This window comes from Pempheris klunzingeri, chromosome 8, assembly GCF_042242105.1.
Source record: "Pempheris klunzingeri isolate RE-2024b chromosome 8, fPemKlu1.hap1, whole genome shotgun sequence".
In the NCBI taxonomy this organism is placed as follows: domain Eukaryota; kingdom Metazoa; phylum Chordata; class Actinopteri; order Acropomatiformes; family Pempheridae; genus Pempheris; species Pempheris klunzingeri.
Genome location: NC_092019.1, coordinates 14,462,955 through 14,488,230, shown reverse-complemented (window position 1 = coordinate 14,488,230; position 25,276 = coordinate 14,462,955). Strand labels below are relative to the sequence as shown.

The following is a 25,276-nucleotide window of genomic DNA, read 5'->3' as shown; positions in this document are numbered from 1 at the left end:
ATTGTGTTAGACATTTTTTTAACATGACTTTTAAAAGTGAGGGAGGAATCAAGAATCACTCCAAGGTACTTGAACTCTTGTACCAGTTCGACCTCCTCACCTCTCAGAAAAACATTTGATTTTGTAGTTTTATTGTTTTGTTTGGAGAACATCATACAGACAGTCTTTTTAGTATTTAGAAGGAGACATGATTTAGAAAGCCAGTCTTGGACTAGAGCCATTGTAGATGTAAGAATACGACCGGCTTCCTGTGTATTTTTTGCTGGTGTATATATTACTGCATCGTCTGCATACATTTGTATATGAATGTTTTTGCATGCTTCTGGAAGGTCGTTGATATAGGGTGAAAAAAAGAATCAAGTCCAATCAATTGAATTTACCACAGGTGGACTCCAGTCAAGTTGTAGAAACATCTCAAGGACGATCAGTGGAAACAGGATGCACCTGAGCTCAGTTTTGAGTGTCATAGCAAAGGGTGTGAATACTTATGTACATGTGATATTTCAGTTTTTTATTTTTAATACATTTGCAAAAATTTCTAAAAAACTTTTTTCACTTCATTATGGGATATTGTGTGTAGATTGATGAGGAAAAAAAAGAATTTAATCCATTTTGGAATAAGGCTGTAACATAACAAAATGTGGAAAAAGTGAAGGGGTCTGAATACTTTCCGTACCCACTGTATGTCAGGGTTCGCTTTCACTTGGCTTGACTAATTGTGTGGGTGTATTAAGGCACAGTTGTGGTGCTCCCTCAGACAAATCATCCCTGGACACCCTCACCTTATCTTGTCAACACTTCACTGTGCACTGCAGCAGATTGTCTGCATCACAAAGTGGAACTGATTCTGGTCTCTTGTCTGGTTCCAGGAGGAAGATCTCAACTGTGTTCGAGAGCGCTGGTCAGAGGCCCTGATCAAACGTCGGGAATACCTTGATGAACAAATCAAGAAAATCATCAATAAACATGGTGAGTCCTACGCTCTATGTTACAGCTACCACTTGCTGAAGGACCTGTGGAGTGGCTCCTGTGTGTTGTCTGTAGTATATTTGTCCAAGTATTGTGATGAAGTATCTCTCCTCATTTATGTATCCAGAAAAATCAGAGGAGGATATTGAGCGTGAGGCTCGGCTAGTGGAGCAGTGGGTTGGCCTGACTGAGGAGAGAAACGCAGTGCTGGTACCTGCACCTGGCAGTGGCATCCCTGGAGCTCCTGCAGACTGGTAAAAACACAAACAAACCCACCCCATCCACATGTCAGACTCACTTCATGTGCAACGCTCTCACCATTAACCTCATATTTAAATGTTGTAGGACCCCACCTGCTGGAATGGAGGCTCACATCCCTGTACTCTTCCTGGATTTAAATGGTAAGGCAAACCCCTCTCCTCTATGTAGCTGATATGTCACAGCTTCCTTTCAGGCTGCACAAACACTGACCGTGTTTTTATGCCACCAGCGGATAATCTGACAGTAAATGAGCAGCTGACCGGCCCACATGCTGCAGGTGTTAACTCTATCCTGCCCAAGGAGCATGGAAGCCAATTCTTCTATCTGCCCATCATTAGGCACAGTGATGAGGAGGTAAGCAATGGCTTTGAATCTACTGCCCTCCTGTGGCAAAAAAAGGGAAACATAGTCTTAAAGAGATGAGTGAAACTGTGTGCTAACACTAAGTACTGACCTTTCCATTGCTTTTATTTTTGTAAAAGAAAAAAAACTGTCTTGGTAGAAGCAGTTTCATAAAGGGTCTGTGTTGAATTTAGCTGATTTTACTACTATAATTGTTGCTAGAAGTCCTTTTTTCAAATAATCACTCACAGACGAGCACTTCAGAGCACCATATTTCTTACAATCATGTGCATAATTGCACAATTACAGTCATAGAATTGCACAGGATCAAGCATAGCAGCAAGCCTTTAAAAGAAAAGTGATCTTAATTTCTTTTTCTTTGATGTTGAGCTGCAGCACTAACCATACAGTAATCACTACCCTGTTTACTGTTCCAAGTTGTGCTCATAGTGACTTGCTCATTAGCAAACTGCTGCAGACCCAAGCTACAGCCCACCTACGTGACTGTAATCCATGTCTCTGTGTGTACATACAGCCAAGTGGCACAGATTCTGTCTCTTTCGACAGTTGTGGAGTTACATTAATAAAACACGGCTCCTCTAAATCACCAGGTGTCTGCGGTGTGCTCCTGGGACTCATCCATTCACGATTCTGTCCACCTCAACCGTGTCACCTCTCCTAACGAACGCATTTACCTGATCATCAAAGCCACAGTGCAGCTCAGCCACCCTGCCTCCATGGAACTGGTGCTCCGCAAGAGGGTCGCTGTGAACATCTACAATAAACAGGTAGATACAAGAGGGATCAGATTCAACCAGAGGAGGTCAGCTCAGAGCAGAGAGAAGTTTCACAGCAATGGATTATGTTTTGATGATCATCATCGTGGTTTTAACTTGTTACCCACAGAGTTTCACCCAGAGTCTCAAACGAAGAATGTCCTTAAAGAACACGCTTTATTCCTGTGGTGTGACTTATGAGATCGTTTCCAACATACCAAAGGTACAGCTCTGATTCACTGATTAAATACAATATGTTATCCTACTGCTATAGGCTGTTTTCCGATTCCGGTTTGACGATTATCTTCATCCACCCTTTCCCCATTTCTTCTCTCTCTTTTCCAGGCCTCAGAGGAGCCAGAGGAAAGAGAAACGTTGGCCCTAATGGCTGCTCGCGGGGACAGCGAGGAGACTCAGGACGGAGAGACCTACATAGAGAAATACACACGGGGTGTTCTGGAAGTGGAGAACATCCTCAGTCTGGAGAAGCTACGACAGGTATTTTATACACGAGCATACGGTCATACTGAAACACAAACAACATAACAAACACTTGTGCGTCATGTAAAGGTGCACCTGTCTTGTTTGTTTTCCCTGAAGGCTGTGACAGTGAAGGAAGCACTCTCTGCTAAGGGGAGACACCTAAGAAGGAGTACCAGCACACCAAATGTACAGCATGTAATGAATACATCACTCACCGCACTGCTCACTGAACCGTATTGACAATACTGTCGTGAAATAACACGGCACTGATAACACCTTCTCCTTCTTGCTCTCCAGTCTTCGTGCAGTAAGACAGACCTGACTGGTTGTGAGGATGAAGACTGTAAGGTAAGTCAGGTTTGCCTTAACAACATGTTAATCACTGCAGATCACATTTGTATATATTCTGTCATCACAAAAATATGGATGTGTCTGATTATGATGATATCATTATACTAGTCTTGGCAAAATGTATAACTTCTCTCTTAGCTTAATGCTGCTTGTCCTATTTGTTCTTTTGATTATGAAAATCACTCTTTTTAAGATTTTACAAGGAATATCTCCTGCTGTTACACTAAGAGTCTCCACTTGAGCCCTGCACTTGTGGATGGTTAAAAGTGACTGAAGTGTACTAAACAGCAGGACAGTAATAGATAGTAGAGAGGAGTAATATAATCAGTTTATTATTGTCCAGGACCACTGTGATCATGTGGACAGCACCATCTGCAATCCCCAGGAGGGCTCGTTTTGCACTACACCCATCAAATGCAAGGAGAATCCAGGTAAACTGCAGAGAGGGTGAATGTGTACCAGCTGCATTGTCTCCTTACTTTCTTCTATGTGAGAAGTAATGTCGCTACATTATAACAACTGAATCTTTCCACACAGGTGTCGTTCCAGACAGCCCCACGTTTTTCAACTCCAGCCCCTTCAAAGCCCTCTCCCCTCAACCACCTAAGTTCCTGAAGTCACTGCTGCCTGTCAAAGAGGAAAACAAGGTGAAGAAAGCCCTGGAGGCCCGGCCACTGCTGGGACAAGAGGTATGGAGGAAGAAATTAGAGGATTCATGTCCTTGTTTCATCAATGTTGTTCCCATTGAACATATATTCAATCCCATATATCCTTGTCTTGTCAATCCTCTGTCAAACCTCTTTTTTACATTTTACCATGTCACTTACCATATCAAATCACATTTCCACAACATGATGAATAAATAGAAATATATCGATAGCGACAAAAAGTAATTGTTGAAAGCTGCCTTAAGTTTTCATTGTGAAAAGGGCTTTGCCGTTGTATGATGCACCATCCACTGTGCTTATGTCACTGCTGAAAGAAAAGAGCATGACTCACAGGAGCATGACTTCAACTGTGGATAACCATAACACTAAATTAGACAAAGCTATGCTGTGAGGTCTCATGTCTGATTTTGTTCGCAATCATTGGATTTTTCCAGCTAGTTTCTGGCTTCTCCAACCATTTAAACTAACCTTGCATATTTATTTTCATCTGTGCTTGAAGTGGACTAAAAGACGTGCAGGTACTTTACAAATCAGCCAATCAGAGGTGGGCAAAATGATCCACAAAAGTGCATGACAACAGTAGTATTTAAACAGCTAAAGTCTGGGTTAAAGATCTTAAGAAATAGTAAGAGCTTAGGTGTCTGCTACGGGCTATTTGGAAATGAGAAAATGAGGGTCAAAAGACTGTAAACATATGGACTGACTACCCACTGCTCTCAAGAAGTGTAGGTGCAATAAATAAATGCAGGACACTTCAAGCACTGTTGTTTGTGAAATATTAAACTGCATGGCACTAACTGTATAACTGGCCTGCCCAGCTCCATGCATGCTGTGTGTGTGTGTGTGTGTGAAGTGTATGCTGTTCTGACCCATCCGCAGAGCATGCGCTCAAGTGTGGACAGCCCTGCACTGCTCCCCCCTCCCTGTCCCTGGCGCCGGCCTAGGGCAGGCAGCGAGGGCCACTGCAAGCCTTCCACATCCACCTCCACCCCCACCTCCACCACCACTCCCACCAGCAGACAGCTCAGCCACACACTGCCACACACTGCTGTAAGTGCTACACACACCAGTACACACACACACCGCTCTGAGGGTTACTGTAAGAGGTTTATACACACATATTGCTCATGACACGCCGATGTGACGCACGCTCACACTGCCGTAAGTATCGCACTTAGACGTGTACACACTGCCACAGTTTGCTTTAGGATTACACCTTTTTAATATGTATTATTGTACTCTACACATGGTATGGAGTACAATGATACAGCAGCAAACACCTTAAACAAATAAAAATGTGCCACATTATACATACACCATGTTCATGTTTCATCATCCCATTTTTCCATTTTCCTCATTCACTTTAAAAAATAGTGTTTATGTAGGCTAATGTTCTATACAGGCTACAGTTGACATAACGTCTGGTGGGATGTGTCTTTTGTCCTGTTGTTGTTTTAATCAGCAGGACTCTGAAGAAGAGGAAACGGATGTGGATATGACTCTGACTCTCGATCAGGGTCCTCAGGACCACAGCAGCTTCCAGCCTTACATCCCAGAGGACTTTGCAAACTTTGAGATCTACAACGCCACCCTGGAGAGCCAGGAGGTGTTTCTATCCTCACGCTCTGACTTGAAGGGAAGCCGGTGTGGAGGTGGCAGTGGAGAGAGAGAGGTGCCTCGAAGCCCCACGGCCAGCAGTTGCACTAGTGGCTACTTTTCACACAGTGCCTCCAACGCTACGCTGTCTGACATGCCTTTCAGTGCCAGCGAGAGCTCTGACCACCTCAGCTGCACCTCCAGAGACCTCCAGGACCCTCTCGGCTGTCCTGCTGGAAGAGGCTGCACCCAAACCAAAAGTGTTCCCGCAGGGGGTGGCACCCACCCTGCCTCCTCACCTGTCAGTATCCCTAATTGCACAGACAGGCAGCAACCATTCTCTCTGCCTCACAACTGTGTTCTCAGTGCCAGCCAGGAGTTTACTGACTTTAAAGGGGCTGGAGAGGGTGACTTGGCACAGTTTACAGAGGGGTGGCAACAGGAGGGTTTGGAGTTCTCTACAAACCAGCAGAAGAAACCAGACAATGAAGAAGCATGTGACACTTGTATTATTAGCACATCTGTTCCTGAAAACACTTCAACTGCTACATGCAAATGTCCAAATAACACAGGCTCTGTTAGTGTAGCTGTGTCCCCCACTGACACAACTGTAGTTTGCACTTCAGTCAGACCCCCAGCATCTGTGCCTGACAAAGTCTCAGCTCCATCTCCAGCATCAGCATCCCCAGTCTCACCTTCATCTACAGCACCATCCTCTGCCCAGACTCCACGATCAGGAGGAGAACCTCCAATCCAGGAGCCAGCCCAGGGAGATCTGCCCCACGGGAGTCCCTGTCCCAGCCCAAACCCCAGCAGCGCAGAGCCCTCAGGCGATTCCAGCGGAGATGAGAGCACCCCCGTAGCTCAGCTTCCTGATTGGATGGCCCCCGGGGAGCAGGTATGGGTGGGGAAGAGGAGAGGGACAGTCCACTATGTTGGAGGGGTGGAGTTTGCCAAGGGGATCTGGATTGGTGTGAAGCTTGACATGGCAGTGGGTGAGTGCCAAAAAAAATACTTTCATGATTATATATTTGCCCGACAGATACACATATTATGGGACATTTTATCTTGACATATGTTTAGTCAAAAGTCTCTAATAACTACATTTTAGGGATCCTAAAAAAATGTTTTTCTATGTTATGTGGCAAAAAACAACTATCAACCAAATCTAAGCTATTTGGTTAGACGCAGCTTTATTTAGGAATAAACACCATTTAAATTCCGACACCGTCCCTTTTACAAGTCAGGTAATGATGCAGGACCCATGTTAACACTAGTACCAGTTCAGATGATGTTGTACGTTAGTGCTTTATTCTCAAGACAAGATCATAGTGATTTATTTGACAAAGAAACCAAATAATAGTTAATGCAGGAGGCCTATGCAAGAAAGAAAAGTTGAATTATCCTAGCATTGTTCTTGTTAGTCTACATATCTGTTGTGATTAATCTTCCCATAGGAAAGCACAACGGGACTGTCCAGGGCAGAGTGTACTTCCGCTGCCCCCCAGGCCATGGCGTTTTTGTGAAGCCATCACGTCTCACCAGAGGACCGCCCTCTATGGACACAGAACCCCAGACTTTGATCAGATAGGACCCAAAGAAGGATCAGCTTTCTGAGGAACGGCAGGGACCCGAGCATGGTCCTCAGATGCAGTGCCCATGGGGGAAACGCTAGCTGGCTTCTCTACTTAAGTCTCTGAGCTGATGTATTCTGTAGGCGTGTCTGCTTTCCTAAAGCATATCTGACCTGTGCATTTAATTAAGGTATATCCTAATTACTGTCCACTGAAAAAATCACTATGCACATATCTGAGTTTTATATACGGTGATATTTTTGATAGGAAACTTCACTTTTAACTGGGAGTCCCACATACATTTTCTTACATTGGTTTCTGAACGTTATATATAATATTTTTATAAGACAATGCATTCTCCCCTGAGGCTCATAGTGGAATAATCTGGGATATGAAGTTTAAGAATGTACTACTGTTAATAAACATTGATATTTACATCAATATGATTTGTCAGGGGTAACCAAAGAACTACGGTTCCATATCTGCTGTTATGTGTGATATGTTATTTTTCTAATGTATGTATGTGGAGGTAAACATTGTATATCTATGTGTCCAAGTACAGCTTAGTGCCATATCTCTAGGAGTAATGCCACATACCCTGAACAGAGGACAAATCTGCAAAACCTGAGTTACTTTCAGTGTTTGACTGCAGTTATCATGTTGAATTAACCTGTTGAAGTACTGTAACACTGTGGAGGAAATAATCCCCATCCAGCATGAGACTGTTGCTGATTGAACGCTTGCACTGGAAAGGATTCTTGGAGAGTTCGCCGACTGTCTTCCATATTGGACAAATATTTTCTAACTGAAGTGACTGAGAAACCATGTGTCATCACTTTAAGATGGGGAACAAGGCAGCTAGGCTTTGTCTTAGGCCTGGATATACTGATGCCTTAATGCCCTGTTTCCATAAAGGCAGGCACATAATCCCCAGACGACTCAACGATGTAACTGAGTTTTAAACTGACTAACTGTGTGGACCTGAAGCCTGTGTATGTATATCATTATGCCCAGAGGCATTCAAAATGCCATCCAGCCTCACTGAATGACTGCTAGAATACCTTTTGTCCACCTGCATTTTATATGTTAACTGACTGATATATAACACTACATGTTAAAAGGTACTCAATAATGCATTGTTTTTTGCATGGAGGACTGGATGAATGGGCGACGGACGGCATCAGGTTGCAGAGGACGGTGCAAAAGTAGTTTAGTCATGGAGAAGGGTTGTCCTATCAACTTATATTTTTTATGGAAGTGGTGAACTGTGGAACTGGCTAGAAATAGTTATATATCCAAGCTGTAATTTCAAGTTAATGAAACAAACCCAAGACCTTACTTTAAAGAAGAGAACAAAGCTGCTCTCCCTTATAAGGAGTTGTAAATAGAAATGTATTTGAACATAGTATTTACACTATTATAATGTACAGAATTGTATTTATAATGTATCTCAAACTGTTTTAATTGGTACAAAATGTTCTAGAATAGAACATTTACAATCATTGTGCTGTGTCGACTCTTCATTCAAGCTTTCATTGAAAACCTTGTTTGCTTATTTTAGTATGTTTTGGGAGTACAGCGTAACGTCTTGGAACAACAGTGTTCATGGTATTCACTCCTTTCATTTTCCTATGATTTCTTCCACTACATGTCTAGTTTCTCTTTATGAAAATGCAATAGTATGTGATTTTATAAAAAAATATTTTCTTTCCAGATATGCTTTAATCTTACATGTCTTACTCAGTGGATGTATTCCTAGATCCTCTCAACGTTTGTTGTCCTTTCTTTAGGTGCAGTGTAGGCAATATGTCATTTTAGTATCCATAATATGAACAACTATCCACACTATGCGCCAGTTTCCTAGAAGAGAAAATATCCTAAACACTAATGGGACCTTATTGATCAGTCCATATCAAGTCTGTAGTGGATTTTGCTGTTACTAAAATTTTATTATGTGCTCATATATTTTCAAAAGTAACTATTTTGCATATTTAGCTTTGAATTCTGTTATAAGGGATTGTGTTTTACAAGATAATGTGCAAAAGTCACCATGTGGTGCTTTGGCCAAGCACTATACACAACTTGAATGTCAGTGGAGTGTGATTTTTTTTACTACATTTCAAGGATGAGACGCCAACGACGATGTTAGCTCCTCTTTCTGGCTTCTCACTGGTGGACAAAATGTTCTCTGTCACTGGCAGATTTAAGGTCCTTTGGGGCTTGTCCTGGCTGACTGACGTACAGGTAAACAACACAAACATGTAAATGTACATGTAAATGCTGCGCCCTGTAAATGATGCTGATGATGATCAAATCTTGACTGAGCATTAGTTCTGCCAATCAGTGTAGTTTTGCTGGCACAACCAAAATGCATGGTCCTTCACAGATGTGTCATATTTAGATCACGGGTGCTTGGATGTCACACTTAAGTTAATTTAACTTAATTATAGTGCCCACATGAGGTGAACTGGTGTATTTTTCACCAAAGCATGGACACAACTTGAACCATAACAACATCTAGGCTACAGATACTGCTGAGTTGTTGATCGGCAGCTGGGAGTTTCATGATATTATTCTTTTAATGACGTTTGGTAAATGAACCCTGAATCCAGGCAGTTTAAGAAAAACTAAACAATAATGCCTTATCATACAACAAAGTATTGAACTACTAAGAAACTTGTAGGATCTAAAGGTACTATTGAGGACACTGAGGCTCCGTCCTTCTTATGTCTGGGAAGTTTGAGCAACCTGGGTTGAGTTACATTGTGCAATTAAAAAATACATTATGGGCATTTTAAACACTGATTCCAATATTTTTAGATTCTGTACATTTTATATTTGACCTGTTCAGGCCGAAAACATACACATAAAGATAACTTAGACCTTTGTTTTGGGGAACAACAATGCACAACAAATAGTCACAATAAATTATTTAAAGTTAAAGATTCAAAAAATGTAGAAGATCTTTGGCACCTGATCAAACCTTTCAAGGGGGCCTTAATGAGTTCCTTCTAAAACAAAATAACTTCAATCTATCTGTAGTCTCAGAGCCTAAGAATTCTTCTCAAACTTGCCTTAATCATTATATTTTATAATAGGCATCAACTGTGTTTGGACAGTTTCAGTTTTTCCTACAGTCAGGCCCCTTTGCACAGAGTGTCCCTGCCACTGTTTTAGCAGCTGTGCAGCAGTAGGCACCCTGAGCGCAGCGTGGTGGTCTGGATCTGGGTGGAGTTACGTATCTGTGTCACACACTGACAACTGGGAAATCTCCCGTAACAAACTAACAGGTGTCCTCCTCCTCCTCCTCCTCCTCTTCCTCCTCCTCCTCCTCCTCCTGCAGACCCACAGCCACATCACCGGGGGGCTGCTTCTCCGCGCCGCACACTCATTGCCCCAACTAACCTGAACGCCTTTCTTTACTTTCTCTGACCTCACAACTTCCAGGAAACCACTTTTAATACATATCTACAAATGATGCACTCGGCACAGAAAGACACCACCTACACCAAGATCTTCGTGGGAGGTCTTCCTTATCACACAACGGACTCAAGTCTCAGGAAATATTTCGAGGTGTTTGGAGACATCGAGGAAGCTGTTGTCATCACTGATCGGCAGACGGGCAAATCCAGAGGTTATGGATTTGTAAGTAACAACCTGTGGCTAGTTTTGAGTTGGCACTTTTTAAATTGCTAAATTGCACACGTGCACAGTCGGGGATAAGGTCAATTGATCCAATATCGGCTCCTTTCGGCTGAGAAAAGAGTCGATCGTACTTTTTCCTGCTCTGTGTGGCAGAAAGGGGTCATTTGTAGCTGACACTGTAGCAGGAATTGGACAATCAAGACTTTGAACCTTTGGATTGACTTTATTCAAATATGGCCTGACTTAACTATGATGGAACAGAAGATCTTAAAGAGATATAATCCATACGGTGTGGGTGCCACCTGTGAGCAAACTGTACAGAAAGAAATCCCCATGAGGTCAATGGTAAATGTGTTGCTTCCTTTAGGTGACCATGGCAGATCGGGCCTCTGCTGACCGAGCCTGCAAGGACCCCAACCCCATAATAGATGGCAGGAAAGCCAACGTGAACCTGGCCTACCTGGGGGCCAAGCCCAGGGTCATACAGCCAGGTGAGAGACTTTATTTCACAGCTTCAGTAATCAAGGTGGCGTGCACAGACGGCAGCCTTTACATACAGGCACGGGAAGTTAAAACAGTTACTTTGGATGGAAGGAGACAGAAATCAAGGATAACACTGAGAATAAGTGGATATTCATGTTGATAACCTGGATTATGAAAGTTTACAGTAGACTGACATGTCCTCGGTTGTGTTATTTTCTTTGGAAAAATGGCAGGAAATCTTGCAAATGTCAAAATCACCTTAGAAAAGTGTCAGTTTTTCAAACAAAACTTTAACCAGCGTCTATTTTCATTCTAGGATTTGCATTTGGTGTACCTCAGATCCACCCGGCATTCATCCAAAGACCTTATGGGTATGTTAAGCTGCAGAAATTACACTTTTCACAAAATCTGCCTGTTTGAAAAAAAGAAAAAGAAAAAGAGAAAATCTGCTGCTGTCTGTTATGATCTTATGTAATCTGTTTTTGTTGTTGTAAACATGCCATTTATCATTGCCTCCACCTATTAAATCCTGAATGAGGACATGTGAGTGTTGATGTGTGCTCCTCTGCTTGGCGTTGACTGTGAAGGAAGTGAACATGTGTTCCCAGCCACTGCAGGACTTGACTTCATGTTGTCTATCTCTCTCTGATCTGACAGGGTCGGTAACGGTTAAAATAGCTGATGAAGGGACATGATGATTTGAGGAATAGCTGAGTCTGCATTGGGCAGAGCACTAAAGTGTTACCTGTAAACTCTGACATACACAAACGAACTGAAATGGTGACTAGATGCATGGAAGTCTTCTGTTTTTTTTTTTCAGTTTTCAATAGTACATAGATTGGTGTGTGCCTTGTTTTCAGTATGATGTGGTTTTCAGCTTAACTGTGTGCTTATTTCTACTTGCAGTGGGGGAGGTGGGGGGTGCAGGAGGTTTTTTTGTGCAGATTTTGTGAGTTTTGATAGGGAGCTGTAACTCTGTAATGGGGTATTGATTCTTTTCCCTTTTTAATGACTGATTTATGCTTCAGCCTGTGGTTTATTTTTTTCCCCCCCAGTCTCTAGTTAACATCAAGTTGATTGTGTTTTGTTGTCAAAAGGGGGCTGATGATCACTCCGATGTGGTGATTTTAAAAATCGATCCCCTGCAACAAAACAAAAACTGGCTTGCATGTGGGAGTTCTTTTTCTGTTTCCTTACCCATGATGCTGTGTTTTCTCTTATTAACCCATTGCTTTCACTTGTAGCTTACATCTACAGGTACATGATATTGAGTTCTTTTTTTTCTGAAGAAACAAAAATATCCCCCGTTTTGTATTTTTCTTATCACTCCACCACCTGTCTTTTAACAGTAAGTTTAAAATGTGCTAATATAATATAAATAGTGATTTCACCACAGAAAAAGCACAGCACAATTTGTTTAATTTCTCCCACTATACTCGCAAAAGCACAGTTTCATGAAGTAGGTTAACTGATAATGGCAATAAACCAAAAACAGACGTTTTTTTTTATATATATAGACAGACTCAAATGCTCTCAGGACTATAGGTTGGAGACAGAGATCTTAGACGGTCTCTTAGGCAGCAGCTGTTGGCTACAGTGATCTCCACGGCCTCTCAAATTCAGATGGAAAATGGGAGTCACTCAGCAGCGCTGTTAATAATGTATGGCACAGACAGGGCCGCTCGGCTGTGGACAACAGGTGGGTTGAGCCATGTGCCCATGAAGCCTTTCGGTTATGTGCTGGGGATTACCCATGTGTCCTGGTGATTTACAAAGCACCTTTATTTAGCTCTCGACTTGCAGGACCACAAAACGTCCATCGCATCTCTTTCAATAGAGATGGCTTAAGTCAGCTGGGTTCTTTCAGCGTATGACCTGTTGATACTAAAACAAGGTCATATCACAAAGAAAGGATACCAGCATGTTGGCCAAGTTGAATATTATACATGTAATTAGATTTCTTACATTCGACACAAGAACTGTATTATTTTCTGTGATTGTTATGCAACAATTAGTGTGGATCTAGCATCCCGCTTTGTAACAAGGGCTACACTTTTTGATCAGCCAGGACACCTGAAGCGAAGTCAGGAAAGTCATTGAGACAGTTGAGTGTCGTAGGCAGCCATTACAGTTGACGAGTGCCCTGCCATGTGGTACTGAAGGAGAAGATCAGCTTGTCCTTTGGAGATGACAAGGGGAGCAAAAATAGCATGCTTCCAGCCTCCCTTGTCAGTCAAGTTGCCGTGTGTATGTTTGTGTTGGGGTGTATGTCTGTAAGAGGGGGAGGGGGCACTTGTCTATGGACAGATATAAACAGTTTCACACCTGCTGCTCAATATATTTACTGAGGGTGACTTTAGTACAAGTTGAAAGCGGGGCCAAATTTACCCAGTTACTCAGGCTCTTATTTATACTCAGGTCTATATAGAGACTCTTCCAGTGGAGATCTCCTGCTCTTACACCATTTGTTTAATTTAAATTTCTTTTTCAAACAAACAAATAAAAAAAAAAATAAAAAAAACAGGGTCTCTGCAGAACCTAATACAACCAGCACTCACTTGATAAGATACGATATGATGAATTCACTGCATTGCAATATATTGCATTTATTAGCTGCTCCAGAAACCAAAGCCTCTTTTTGCCCTATTTGTTGGACCTATTAACATGTGTGGGCATGCCTGTATGTGTGGTGTTGGTGTGACAGTGTGTGGACAGATTAAAGTCCACTTCTTTTCTTGATATGTTGTGGTGTTGTGCGATTAGCTCGCATTTTGTCAAATATTGTTTTCTGTGAAACATTGGGTGCAGAGCTGGGCTGTGTCTTCTCTTAATGCCTTACTGTGTTTCAGATTCAGGTGCTTTTTGAAATTAAAAGCTGCGCTTGTGTTTCTTTGTGGTTTTGCTGCTCTTTAACTTTTCATTTCTAGGTAGGGTTTTTCAGTTGTTAATGAATGGATTTGCTGTGCTCTGAGGACTGGATTGAAGTATTTGTGGCGCCTGCTTTTCCAGAATTTAGTTTCAGCGTTGGCAAGATGACTGGCTGCGGCTCTGCTTTGACCCTGTGTGTCTTTGTGTCCTACAGAGTCCCTGCCCACTATGTCTACCCTCAGGCCTTCGTCCAGCCCAGCGTGGTGATCCCTCATGTACAACCCTCTGCTGCTACAGCAACAGCTGCCGCTGCCACTTCCCCATACCTTGACTATACAGGAGCAGCATATGCCCAGTACTCTGCGGCTGCTGCCACTGCTGCTGCCGCTGCTGCTGCGTATGAGCAGTATCCGTACGCAGCCTCACCAGCACCAACAAGCTACATGACTACAGCAGGGTACGGGTACACTGTCCAACAGCCGCTCGCCACTGCTGCCACCCCAGGGGCTGCTGCCGCTGCTGCTGCCGCTTTCAGCCAGTACCAACCTCAGCAGCTCCAGACGGATCGCATGCAGTAAAACCATGAAAACCACCTTAAAGTTGGAGAGCAGAGGAGGTCACTCCCTCCCATGAAGAAGGCCTATTTGTGAGGGGGAAGGCCGTGGCGGCTGAATAACGGTTGTCAGTCCTAGGTTTTGTCTTTGTACCAAAGAGCCTGAAGAAAATCAACAAAAATGTGGAGACAAAGGAGGAACTACTGTATATTTTATTCAAGCGAGATCAGTATTTTGTCACAATTGAATATATATGAATATTTAATATTTATTCAGCAGGAAAATATTTAATGTTAATTGAAGTAGACCATTGCTGAAAATTGTATATATACTGCAGTGGAATTTATATAAAATTTCCAAGTGCATTCATGTCTTATGATCAGGTTTCTTCCCCACTTCTTTGAAAACTAACCGAAACACTTGCATACATACATTACGAGAACAGTATGTTTTGTCATCATGCAGTTTTCAGTATTTCATAGTTTTGGACCAGTATTTTGTTTGGTAAAGCTATGCAAACATTGATATAGAAGTCAGTGTTTTGGTAGGATTGTCCTCTTTTTGTATAACTGTTTGAAGTGAGATAGATTAGACACCCTCAATTAGTTCCCTTTTAAAATCTATTTCCTTGATAGACAAAATGCTGACGTGACAGCTGAAGCTGGTAAAAGCACTCACCTTTCTCCACTTTAAATTGCACCTAAAGTAAGCTCAGCAAAAGGGGAGAAAATTGTTGAATGTGAATCTTGACAAACTGTTTCATAATGTGCCTTTTTAAATTATGCTATTTATGTATTTATTATGGAGCCTTACAGTAATAAACCCTTTATTTTGTGTTCATGTTAGTATGAAGCCTACAGAACATGTCCACATGTGCTTCTGCATAATGATCAAAAGCACATGGTGGATGTTTAAACTTGGCTTAACAAAGCAATACACTGTCTGTAAAGAACAAAATATGAGTGCAAAGGTAGCAATAAGTCTAACACTTGTTCTGTTTCCTGTAGATTTAATGTTGTTGTCTCAAATAGCCTGGATTCTTAATTCTTTAATGTCGCTTTTTATACTTGACCAGTTTGATAAAGGACAGTAACTTTTTCTTTCTTTTTTTTTTACATTTGATGTCAGTAGACATTAAATGTTTTCTAATGCAAGGGTATCACCTATTTCACCTTGCATTTTGTAATGCATGACTCAAAATAATGAAAACATTTAATATGTGAAATAAAAGGAAATTTACCTTCAACTTGTTTTTATTCTTCTGTGTTATGTTGGTTTTGCTCACAGCCTTTAATGCGTTTCATGAAATCATGTCACGTGATGGTCACAAACTGTAACAGATGGCAAAATAACAAATGGGTACAGTTCAGTTATTGTGTGTGCTGTCTGAGTGCCACTGCAATGTCGTTGGTCCCACTGTGATGTGAACCTTTGCTATCATAGTCATACAGTCTGTTTGGCTTTTATTAACATCTCTCAGCAAGAACTAGAGCAATTCTGTAAACAATTTCAAACAGAGACAGAGACCCAAGTGGCAAAAAGCATTTAGCATCCCAGGAAACCTGTGTCAACTAATAATGGATACATTTCTGGAAATCAGTGTACACTCAGACACAGCTTGATGCATTCCTCTGTTTACATCATGAATCACAGATGTGAATGTAACATGAATCCGGCCTGCTGCAACTCCAAAATAGTAAGTAGGTGAAGTCGCCCTTCCCACATTGCTCAAGCAATGAAGCAAGTGAAATATGCTGTTTTATCATGCTGACAAATGCATTAAAAAAAACTCTTAGATCACTAAGATACAGTGTGAGACTTTTTTTTTTTTTACAACATCTACATAGAAATCCTAATACATTGACATTTTAAATGCTGTTTCATACAACCATACACCAGCTCCCCTTTAGCTGAGGAGGTCCAAACATCTGAAATGCATCCACAGCTCTGGGACCTTTGATGGTTTGAGACCCTACAATCCATCCCCTGTTTTGTTCACCTGTTTCCATCCTTCACAACAGTCCCGCACACTTTCTACACAGCTCTAGAGAAACTTATTGCTGTGGCCTTGGGTGTGACAGGGAAGCAGGCAGGCAGATACAGGGACTGGAAAATCAAGAGAGAGAGTTGGGTCCTATGAAAGCATTGGTGTCTTCCATGCCCCCCTCCCAGCTTCTCCTGACACCTACTGGTTCCTTCTTGCATAACATTTTGCAGCTAAGATCTTATCCTCCCTGATCTCTTTGCTTTCAGGTATGACTCTTTCTCACATGTTTTAAGCATTTCGCTTTCGATTTTTAATGGGTGTTTCAAGCAGACAAGATCAATCACACACGGTTTGATGCCGCGTTCATGTCATATCGGAGTTATCACGATTATGTGTATTCTGCTTGTAAAAAAAAAAAAAAAAGCACCACTTCAGTCGCAAATAGGACCGAGAAAGATTTTTTCTGAAAAATATATTCGAATTGATGCTAAATAATACGGAGATGCCTGAAAACCAAGCAAACGTGGATGTCTTGCGTCAGTCAAAAACGTCGTTCAATATAAGTGGACTCAAATGTAGCGGATACAGGGCTATCTTTTTAGTGCACATTACTCTGTACTCTGTAATCACACACAGCGGTGAGCTGTCGGATAAAGTAGTCGCTGTCATGCCGTAGACAACTACCTCACCCCCACCTCTACAGTTTCATCTTCTTTCTGTCACCCATGTACGTGAAGGCAGCATTCCGCATCCTGGGGGCGGTGACGACGTTTACTGGAAGTGAAACAACAGAAGAAAAACGTCAAAGCAGGACTTAATAACCTGCGACTACACACCGAATAGTTTTAGAGGAAGCCGCCTGGGACTGAAGCATTGATTGTGGGTAAGGTGAGTAGCTTTAAAAGACTTTAACTTTCTAACTTTGTTGATCTTTGTAGCCTCTCCCGTTGTCAAACCGGACTGGCCAGCGTTATTGTTTGGTGAAAAAAACGTGGCCATATTGTCTTGTACGATTGAAGAAGAACACTCTAACTCAATCTTTATCGATTTATTACATAAATAGGCTCCTTTAACTCTTGCTAGCTTCGACATACGTGGGCTAAATGTTCGTGTCTTGACTGAAAATGGAATCTGTGGCCTAACAGTAAATGTAGCAGTTAAACCTCGGGAGTCTCCGTGAAAAGCATTGAAATACTATTCATTTGTATCACGACGCCCAAACCTTTGTGAAACCCTCGCTTTAGTTAGCGGTCTAGTCGTAGAAAGCCGGGAAGCGTATTCATATAAAAGCATTTAGCTTCATTGACTGTTTATATTACGTTGTCGATCAACGCTTATCAATTATGATATTTACCGGAAGTCAGCGTCGTCACGTGATCCCCGTGACGTCAAAGCGCATCTCGCTGTGGAGTTCACTGAGTGCATCTGTCATCATTTAAACAAGTGCTGCTTATTTTGCCCTAGTAACCTGCCGTCTGACCTCTGATTTTTATTTTTCTACTATCCCAATAATCCAGCCGGTCTCTGCTCCCGATCTCAGTCGGAGATGGCCACCGAGAAGCCCGAGTACACTCCCGTGGAGGGGAGGCTCTGTTCGCCCTCGCTTCCCGGGCAGCCAGCGGTGCCTGCTGGATTTGACATGAATATGTCTGGCCCAAACATGTTCGGAGGCAATGCTCCTGGTGGTCTCCCTTACCCCCCACCGGCTACCTTTGGACCGGATGCTCCTGGTGGTCTCCCTTACTCTCCACCGGCTGCTTTTGGCCCGGGTGCTCCTGGTGGTCTCCCTTACCCTCCACCGGGTGCTCCCCCTTACTCTCCACCAGCTGCTTTTGGTCCAGGTGCTCCCCCTTACTCTCCACCAGCTGCTTTTGGAACGGGTGCTCCCCCTTACTCTCCACCAGCTGCTTTTGGAACGGGTGCTCCTGATGGTCTCCCTTACCTTCCACCGGCTGCATTTGGACCGGGTGCTCCTGGTGGTCTCCCTTACCCTCCACCGACTGTTTTTGGACCTGCTGCTGTTGGAGCTTTCGGGGTGCCCATGAACCCTCAAGGTGGCTCAGGATATAGCACCAACCCCTCTTCTTCCCCATATTCTCCACCAGGCCAGGGCTTTAACGACAACTTCAATGGTTAATATCTTTAAAATGGCATTTTTTGAAATGTGAAATCATATTCGTAATTGACTCAATTTGATATTTCTGGTTGACTTCAGATAACGGTTATGGCAACAGCGAGGATCCGCCGCCCTTTCATGAGAATCAAGACTTTGATTTTGGATTGGATAACAAGAGCATAAGAAGAGCTTTTATTCGAAAGGTAAGGAGACAGGGTGGTTGAAGAAAAGAAATTGATATGACGAGAAACTTTTAAAGTCCTGGAATTTGCAAAAAAAAGTTTTTGACATGACCCGTCCTGACAAGCTAAAACATAGCCTCCTTGGTGGAGTTAATTATATAGTCCGATACAAGATCCATCTAAAAAAAAAAAGAGAGAGAGAGAGAGAGATGTGGTCTGTTAACAATATCATCTGTGTCTGCTGTCTAGTAACCTGCTCTTCCTTCCAGGTGTTCTTGGTACTGACCGCTCAGCTGATGGTGACATTTGCCTTTGTGGCTGTTTTCACCTTTGTGGATGAAATCAAGCAGTTTGTCATGGTGAACACCTGGACCTACTTGGTGTCCTATGTAGTGTTCTTAACCTCGGTTTGCGTGATCAGCTGCTGTGGAAACCTTCGCCGAAGGCATCCTTGGAACCTGGTTGCATTGGTAAGCCTTATTTTTTCAAAAGTGGAAATTGACTGTGGCGGAGTTACAGGAAGTGCCTTTGTTCTCCGATTGGGGCTATTGAGTCATCATCATGTAGTTTTTCTGATCTATCTTTTCTGAACTGTGTTGTCTTACTTGGACTGGATAAACAGTGTATTCTGATGTGGTTAAGTGGGAGATGAGATGACATTTTGTACCTATAAAGATTTCAGCCTACAGTTCCAATATAAGACTTCCTTATTCTTAAAAGTTTTAGATTGAGGCTCACAAATCATGGTTCTAACTGTAATGTGATGATGTATTTGTGCTTCTTGTTTTCAGTCCGTCCTGACTCTCAGCTTGTCCTACATGGTGGGAATGATTGCCAGCTTTCATGACACAGACTCAGTGGTCATGGCAGTAGGCATCACAGCAGTCGTGTGCTTCACAGTGGTCATCTTCTCCCTGCAGGTTTGTATCCGGCAGTCCCTGCCTCTTGTTTGTAAGTCGTGTATTTCAATCTTCCTCTGGTGTGATGTAACCTTAATTTCACAACTGGCCTCCTCCCACAGACCAAGTACGACTTCACTTCCTGTTACGGTGTGCTTTTCGTCTGTTTGATTGTCCTGATCATCTTCGGACTGCTCTGCATCTTCATCCGTGACAGGATTCTGCACATTGTGTATGCTGGACTGGGTGCTCTGCTCTTCACCTGCGTAAGTCCTTGGATGAAAAATTATTATCCAGCTTTTCTGTATATGATGATGATGGTGGTAATAATCAGTATTGGACTTGTTAAAAGTGATTCTGAGACCCATGCAGTAAAGGAGGGAAGCATGAGTAGCATTAAATCTAACCCCTGGTCTGATTTAAGAAAACTGAGATTATGCATTTTGACACGTTTTTCTCCTTTTTGAAATATATTTTAAATGCTATAGATTAAAGGCAAATTATCAGCTTGAAATGGCCATAGTTTCATGAAAGTATTACAGGAATGTTTTCATTTTTAACAAAAAATCTATGATACCTTTTAGGCACTGCTTTGTAGCATTTAGTAACCTTGTGGAAGTTGAGGTCAAAGTCAAACTAAATAGCCTAAAATCTGTCAGTAAAAAGCTGCTACATAAATGGCACTGACTGGCCTGTGAATTAGTGTTTTACATTTATGTAGCATTCATCATGACACTGGAAGGGGATTATGATGCCCCATTGGGGTGTTTTTCAGATGCCTTAAAGGTAGTCTGTGGAGAGTTGCTAGTTTGACCACAGCACAGCAGGCGGCATTGAAACTCTACATTTTAAAAACATTGTGACCTATTAATCTGAAAAATCCACAAACATGCTGTCAACAGTTTTCAAGTCATTTCTACCAAACCACAACATCCTGTATTCGGTTCCCTGTTGAGAGATATTTGTTAAATGTCGCTCCCCTCTCTGTCTTCAAGTTTCCTGTCTCTCTGTACTAGCGAGGATATTAGAAGTTCCACTTCCCCTCATTCACTTAGCCCGCAGGCGTTGGTAACACAAAACAGCAGAGGAAAGTGGGCGGAGCAGCAGGGAAGATTTAAATTAAACCTTGTACACATTCATCCAAAACTGTCCAGTAAGGATGCAAAAACATGCATAATTGCAATGCACTGTGGGTGATGTACACCTCTGGAGTGACCATACTTGTACACTCACTGAAGAAGCGAGTGTACAAGTGTTGAGTTCACTGTGGTTTTCCAGCCAGATGGAACTGCATTAATGATGGCGGCGGGCATGATGAATAATAATGAAACTCAGTTATGAATTATATGGCAACCAAACTTATTTTCATAGGTGTATTCCACTAGAGGTAAGTGAGAAAATGTGTTTTTTTTAATTATTATTATTTGGGTTAGCCAACTCATCATTTGAGTTCATGTTTCACAAATAAAAAAAAAAAAAAAAAAAAGACAAATGTTTGACCCATGGTGGATATCGTCTATGTTACAGTTCTTGGCAGTGGACACGCAGCTGCTGCTTGGCAACAAGGAACTGTCCCTGAGCCCAGAGGAATACGTCTTTGCAGCTCTTAACCTGTACACAGATATCATCAACATCTTTCTCTATATTCTTGCTATCTTTGGAAGAGCAAGGGGAAGCTGAGCAGGAAGAACAACAGACGGCATTTCTGACAGAAAATTGTTTTGAGTTCATGTCTAGAAGTGAGTTCCCATAATCTTGATTTTTATTTTGATCTTGTAGTGCGCATTGATCACATTCACTTCATCTTTTTCCTCACCCAATGTATGTTATTTTCTATGATAATATAAATATGTTGTCTATGTTGTAGTTGGGGGTTTTCTTAAAGTTTTCTGAGGTATATGACCTGTTTTGCAAAATGTTATTTTGATGCTGTACAAAATCATCAAATGGTGGAAAGCTATGACCATCTTTGACAAGAGCTTTTTCCGGGGTTTTCAACTGTACCTTACAGACTTCATCAGTAGATGGAGTTTGATCAGTTCTCATGGAGATCAGTCTGTTGATATGCAGCTCAGTAGAGGTGAGTTCACCCACTAAATTTTTGGGACTTCTAATCCTTCCCATCTCTGCTTTGCCTCTTTAGTGGCCGAAGACACTATTAAACCTCTGGGGAAAAAAAAGCTAGTAAGTGAACCTTGAGTTAGGTTTTTTGTCGAGCTACTATTTCCAGGGTCAGTACTAACATAATTAAATCATAACAGCTGCTGAACTTATATTTCAACAAATCCATCACCATGACAACCGAGCAAACTACATCAGCTTGGTGAAGTCTGTGTGATATGTTTGAAAGCCCTCTACAAGGCTAGTAAGTGGACCTTGAGTTGGAATTTTTGTTGAGCTGCTATTTGAAATGTAAAGAATAACAACGCTTAAATATAAAGTCTCTTTTCTAAACTTGATCTCTGTCCTTTGTATGGGGTGAAAGGATCGTGACAGAATCGCATCCCATCACAGAACTCTGTTCTGTTGTGATTTGATTTGTGATCCTGTCGGTGTCCTGAAAGTTTTTGGTGTTTGTGGCTCAGCTGTGAAACTGGGAGCCCCAGGATGGACCTGGAGAAAACTGTTGTTGCCATGCTGTCAAGAAATGAACAGCTCAGGCAGGAAAATGATCAGCTGAAGTCGATGCTGAGTGTCGTCCAGGAAAACATAGACCTGAGAGCAAAGATGCAGGGCTTCAGTCATGACCCTCTGGAGGGATCAACAGGTAGAGTGAGTGCTTTTCTCTGCCACTAGATGGCAGAGAAAAAATTAGGGTACAACAACTTAAATAATGAATTAAGATGAACTAAAACACAGTTGATAACCTAAATAAGATGAGGTCAGTGTAGGAGTCCTGGTTGTCTTTGTTTTTTATTTTATATTCTACTTATATAGGCACCTGTTGTTTAACTTGTCTTTGCACTCTTGTTCTTGTTCTTTGCTGCTGCAAATTTGCAAATTTCCCCAATGTGGGATGAATAAAGGTTTATCTTATCTTAACCCAGAGTGATATTTGCATTGTGCACATCTTTGTGTCTACCTACCTATATCTGTGGCATGCAGTAAAGTAGAAGCCAGTATAAGTGCATGTCATGTGACTTCAAACTGAAAAATCTGAAATCCAGGGAAGAATTTTTTGATATTTACTTATAAGAATATAATCAAATTAATTATGTCTAGTAAGAAATAATTGTAATACACAGTAAGCAGTAATTGTTATGGAAATTATAGGTTAAATGTATTAATTCTCTGTTCTTTCAAAACATAGATCAACACATCATACTGTCATTTTGTGAAGGCTTTTTAAATGAATTTCTTTAACTTGGTTTGTAATGCAGAATTTAAATGGTGTAAGCTGTGCTATTTTTCATACAATGTCCCTCAATGTGTGTATGGCTCTAGCTGTAACTCTTTTTGTAAATCATCAATAGGATATTTTATCTTGTTAATACATTAAAGATATGTAAAAGCACTTTTAAAACCCCAAGTTACAACAACAACTTAGATTAAATGGGGAACAGAAAAGTAACAAAATACATTAAATAGATAAAAATAAAATACACCAATCACGGTAATACATGATGACAAAAATAAAGAGAAAAATCCTTTTTAAAAATACTGATAAATAAGGATATGTTCTCTGATAGATGATTTTAGATTCAGGAAAGTAAAGAGGCTGCTGCAATAATCAAGGTGTGAGGAGTGTCTTTAAAGTATCAGCTCTGCTTGACAAGAATAATGTCTTCACTTTGCTTTTATCAGTTTACTCAACCTCTGGAGGAAAGCCATCCAATGTCTGCCAAAACACCTTTGATGAGACACAATTCAGAAAAGAATTGCAAAAAGCCAAACACGAACACAGAACTTCATCCCCCGTCGACTTCAAGTCTTTCATCCAAAGCTCAGTGTACACAGACACGAATCAGAAGGCAGAGTTTCAAAGCTGCCAGGCTGATCTTGGGGTCAAAGGTGAGTGACGCTTTTGACATGCAGACATTTTATAGCAGTAACAGTGCTGTTGCCACAAAGAAACGTATTTATTTCTCAGTCGTTTCAATGATTTCATTGCAGGTCCCGAGAGGCTGCTGGGAGAGGTCGCCTACCAGCTGGATAGGAGGGTTCTGTCCCATGTCTTCCAGGGCCATAAGAGGCTTTATGGTTTCACCCTGCTCAATGTACCTGAAAAAATAACAGAGGTAGAAAAGGATGAGTTAATTTAGAAAAACATTAGATACTGATCTTTTCACTTATATGACTCAGAAGAAGTCACAAGCTTTTCCTCCGGTCTTGCAGGTGACTACGCACATGCTGACGGGGAAGGTAGACGAAGGCTATCGTGTTCATCTCACCCAGAGATATGCTGACATGATGGAGTGGTTGAACCAGTTTGGGTATAACACAACACTTCACCCTCCTTTCACTGAGTTTATTGTCAACACCTATGGGATCCTGAAGGAGAGGCCCGGTGAACACAGCACCATGGCAATGGACTACAATGATCCAGACTTTCTGAGGAAGGTGATAATGACTATGGCACCAAGAAAACTTCAGAAGGACCTGCTGCTTTTGCTCACCTGCCTCTGCAACATGGCTGAGAGGGACAGAAAGCCTCTGCTTCTCTGGTAGACACGACTGTATCCAAAGATTCACCAAATCAAGCAAGCATCTGCCATCCATAAATTAAAAATAAACACTGATAAAAGACAGATGACATGAGTATGGTTGTGTGAACTCAGAATAGCACAAATAAATATATTATACACTTCACAAGCATGCATGGTGAAACTGAACAGCCAGCTTTAGCGAAGTCATTGACATAAAACATTCAGTTTTATGTCTTTTTAAACTAATTTCATATACAAACAAAAATGGTACAACAGTAGTTTGTTATTTCAACCAATATTTTATATGGTATAATATCTTAATCTGTGGAAGAAGTAGTTAATTAAATATTCTGATGTCTGCTAAGCATAAAGAATGTACTGTATGTCCCACATCATGGATCATGAGATACGGCGTCATGAGTGAGTTTATCACGGACTGACCCTGAGAATCAAATTTGACCGCTATTTAGTTTAAAGCTGAGCAAGAGCAATTCAGAGGTCTGGAACCAGTCTATTATGGACCTTTATTTGAGTAAAATCTAAAGTCTAAGCGTTGGAGTAATATGAGTTGAAGGGCTAAAAGCTATCATCAAGAGATGGCCCTCCCATTCTCTGGCTACAGTATTTAATTGTTTCATAGGTGAGATAATCCTCATTACTCACTAATTTATTCTGCAGTAATGTTAGTTTAGGCTGGACAATAGCTTGTGTACTTTATGTTTTATTCTTGTCACACAGGACATTGGACAAATACTTAAATTAAGTTACAAGCTATTGTGAAGAAATAAAGAACATTCAGCCAAAACAGAAACAAAAATATAAACATGTGTTTTGATTGCTACCATGGTGATGTGGTATAGGTTAATTGCACAATGC

General features: G+C 41.6%; 4 protein-coding genes across 6 annotated transcripts in view; all 4 read left to right on the top strand.

The window, feature by feature from the left end:
- Positions 1-8,480, top strand: part of kif13a (kinesin family member 13A) — a 39,576-nt gene extending 31,096 nt beyond the window's left edge. Inside the window, exons 27-39 of the mRNA XM_070836201.1 lie at positions 870-969; positions 1,097-1,223; positions 1,315-1,370; positions 1,460-1,584; positions 2,184-2,360; positions 2,479-2,571; positions 2,694-2,846; positions 2,949-3,017; positions 3,129-3,179; positions 3,526-3,613; positions 3,720-3,871; positions 5,313-6,441; positions 6,904-8,480. Of these exons, the coding sequence (XP_070692302.1) occupies positions 870-969; positions 1,097-1,223; positions 1,315-1,370; positions 1,460-1,584; positions 2,184-2,360; positions 2,479-2,571; positions 2,694-2,846; positions 2,949-3,017; positions 3,129-3,179; positions 3,526-3,613; positions 3,720-3,871; positions 5,313-6,441; positions 6,904-7,037 (2,454 nt within the window). The 3' untranslated portion in view covers positions 7,038-8,480. The remainder of the gene's footprint in view (positions 1-869; positions 970-1,096; positions 1,224-1,314; positions 1,371-1,459; positions 1,585-2,183; positions 2,361-2,478; positions 2,572-2,693; positions 2,847-2,948; positions 3,018-3,128; positions 3,180-3,525; positions 3,614-3,719; positions 3,872-5,312; positions 6,442-6,903) is intronic.
- A 1,886-nt stretch (positions 8,481-10,366) lies between these two features.
- Positions 10,367-16,344, top strand: rbm24b (RNA binding motif protein 24b). Its single transcript, XM_070836202.1, has 4 exons — positions 10,367-10,665; positions 11,033-11,156; positions 11,465-11,519; positions 14,231-16,344. Exons 1-4 carry the CDS (start codon positions 10,495-10,497, stop codon positions 14,592-14,594), a joined length of 714 nt encoding a protein of 237 aa, XP_070692303.1. The 5' UTR covers positions 10,367-10,494; the 3' UTR covers positions 14,595-16,344.
- Positions 16,345-17,315: 971 nt separating this feature from the next.
- grinab (glutamate receptor, ionotropic, N-methyl D-aspartate-associated protein 1b (glutamate binding)) lies at positions 17,316-22,208 on the top strand. 3 transcript variants are annotated; one of them, XM_070835686.1, is made up of 8 exons: positions 17,316-17,440; positions 18,075-18,359; positions 18,423-18,689; positions 18,773-18,876; positions 19,125-19,325; positions 19,647-19,775; positions 19,877-20,020; positions 21,282-22,208. In XM_070835686.1, the coding sequence occupies exons 2-8, from the start codon at positions 18,104-18,106 to the stop codon at positions 21,432-21,434; spliced, it is 1,254 nt and encodes a 417-aa protein (XP_070691787.1). In that variant the 5' UTR covers positions 17,316-17,440; positions 18,075-18,103; the 3' UTR covers positions 21,435-22,208. The 3 variants fall into 3 exon arrangements, with proteins under 3 accessions (XP_070691787.1, XP_070691788.1, XP_070691786.1); XM_070835687.1 differs by having other exon boundaries at positions 17,316-17,445; positions 18,462-18,689; XM_070835685.1 differs by having other exon boundaries at positions 17,316-17,445.
- A 153-nt stretch (positions 22,209-22,361) lies between these two features.
- Positions 22,362-25,030, top strand: LOC139204835 (speriolin-like protein). Its single transcript, XM_070834848.1, has 4 exons — positions 22,362-22,521; positions 23,559-23,765; positions 23,868-23,992; positions 24,090-25,030. Exons 1-4 carry the CDS (start codon positions 22,362-22,364, stop codon positions 24,420-24,422), a joined length of 825 nt encoding a protein of 274 aa, XP_070690949.1. The 3' UTR covers positions 24,423-25,030.
- Positions 25,031-25,276: the final 246 nt, after the last annotated feature.

What these genes read in the sequence shown, in the direction of transcription:
- LOC139204835 (XM_070834848.1), top strand. Translation starts at nt 22,362, where the DNA reads ATGGACCTGGAGAAAACTGTTGTTGCCATGCTGTCAAGAAATGAACAG. An exon ending in CCCTCTGGAGGGATCAACAG is followed by an intron (nt 22,522 to 23,558) that starts GTAGAGTGAGTG and finishes TGCTTTTATCAG; the next exon opens with TTTACTCAACCTCTGGAGGA. An exon ending in GGCTGATCTTGGGGTCAAAG is followed by an intron (nt 23,766 to 23,867) that starts GTGAGTGACGCT and finishes ATTTCATTGCAG; the next exon opens with GTCCCGAGAGGCTGCTGGGA.
- grinab (XM_070835686.1), top strand. Translation starts at nt 18,104, where the DNA reads ATGGCCACCGAGAAGCCCGAGTACACTCCCGTGGAGGGGAGGCTCTGT. An exon ending in CTTTAACGACAACTTCAATG is followed by an intron (nt 18,690 to 18,772) that starts GTTAATATCTTT and finishes GGTTGACTTCAG; the next exon opens with ATAACGGTTATGGCAACAGC. An exon ending in GAAGAGCTTTTATTCGAAAG is followed by an intron (nt 18,877 to 19,124) that starts GTAAGGAGACAG and finishes TCTTCCTTCCAG; the next exon opens with GTGTTCTTGGTACTGACCGC.
- rbm24b (XM_070836202.1), top strand. Translation starts at nt 10,495, where the DNA reads ATGATGCACTCGGCACAGAAAGACACCACCTACACCAAGATCTTCGTG. An exon ending in AATCCAGAGGTTATGGATTT is followed by an intron (nt 10,666 to 11,032) that starts GTAAGTAACAAC and finishes TGCTTCCTTTAG; the next exon opens with GTGACCATGGCAGATCGGGC. An exon ending in GCCCAGGGTCATACAGCCAG is followed by an intron (nt 11,157 to 11,464) that starts GTGAGAGACTTT and finishes TTTTCATTCTAG; the next exon opens with GATTTGCATTTGGTGTACCT.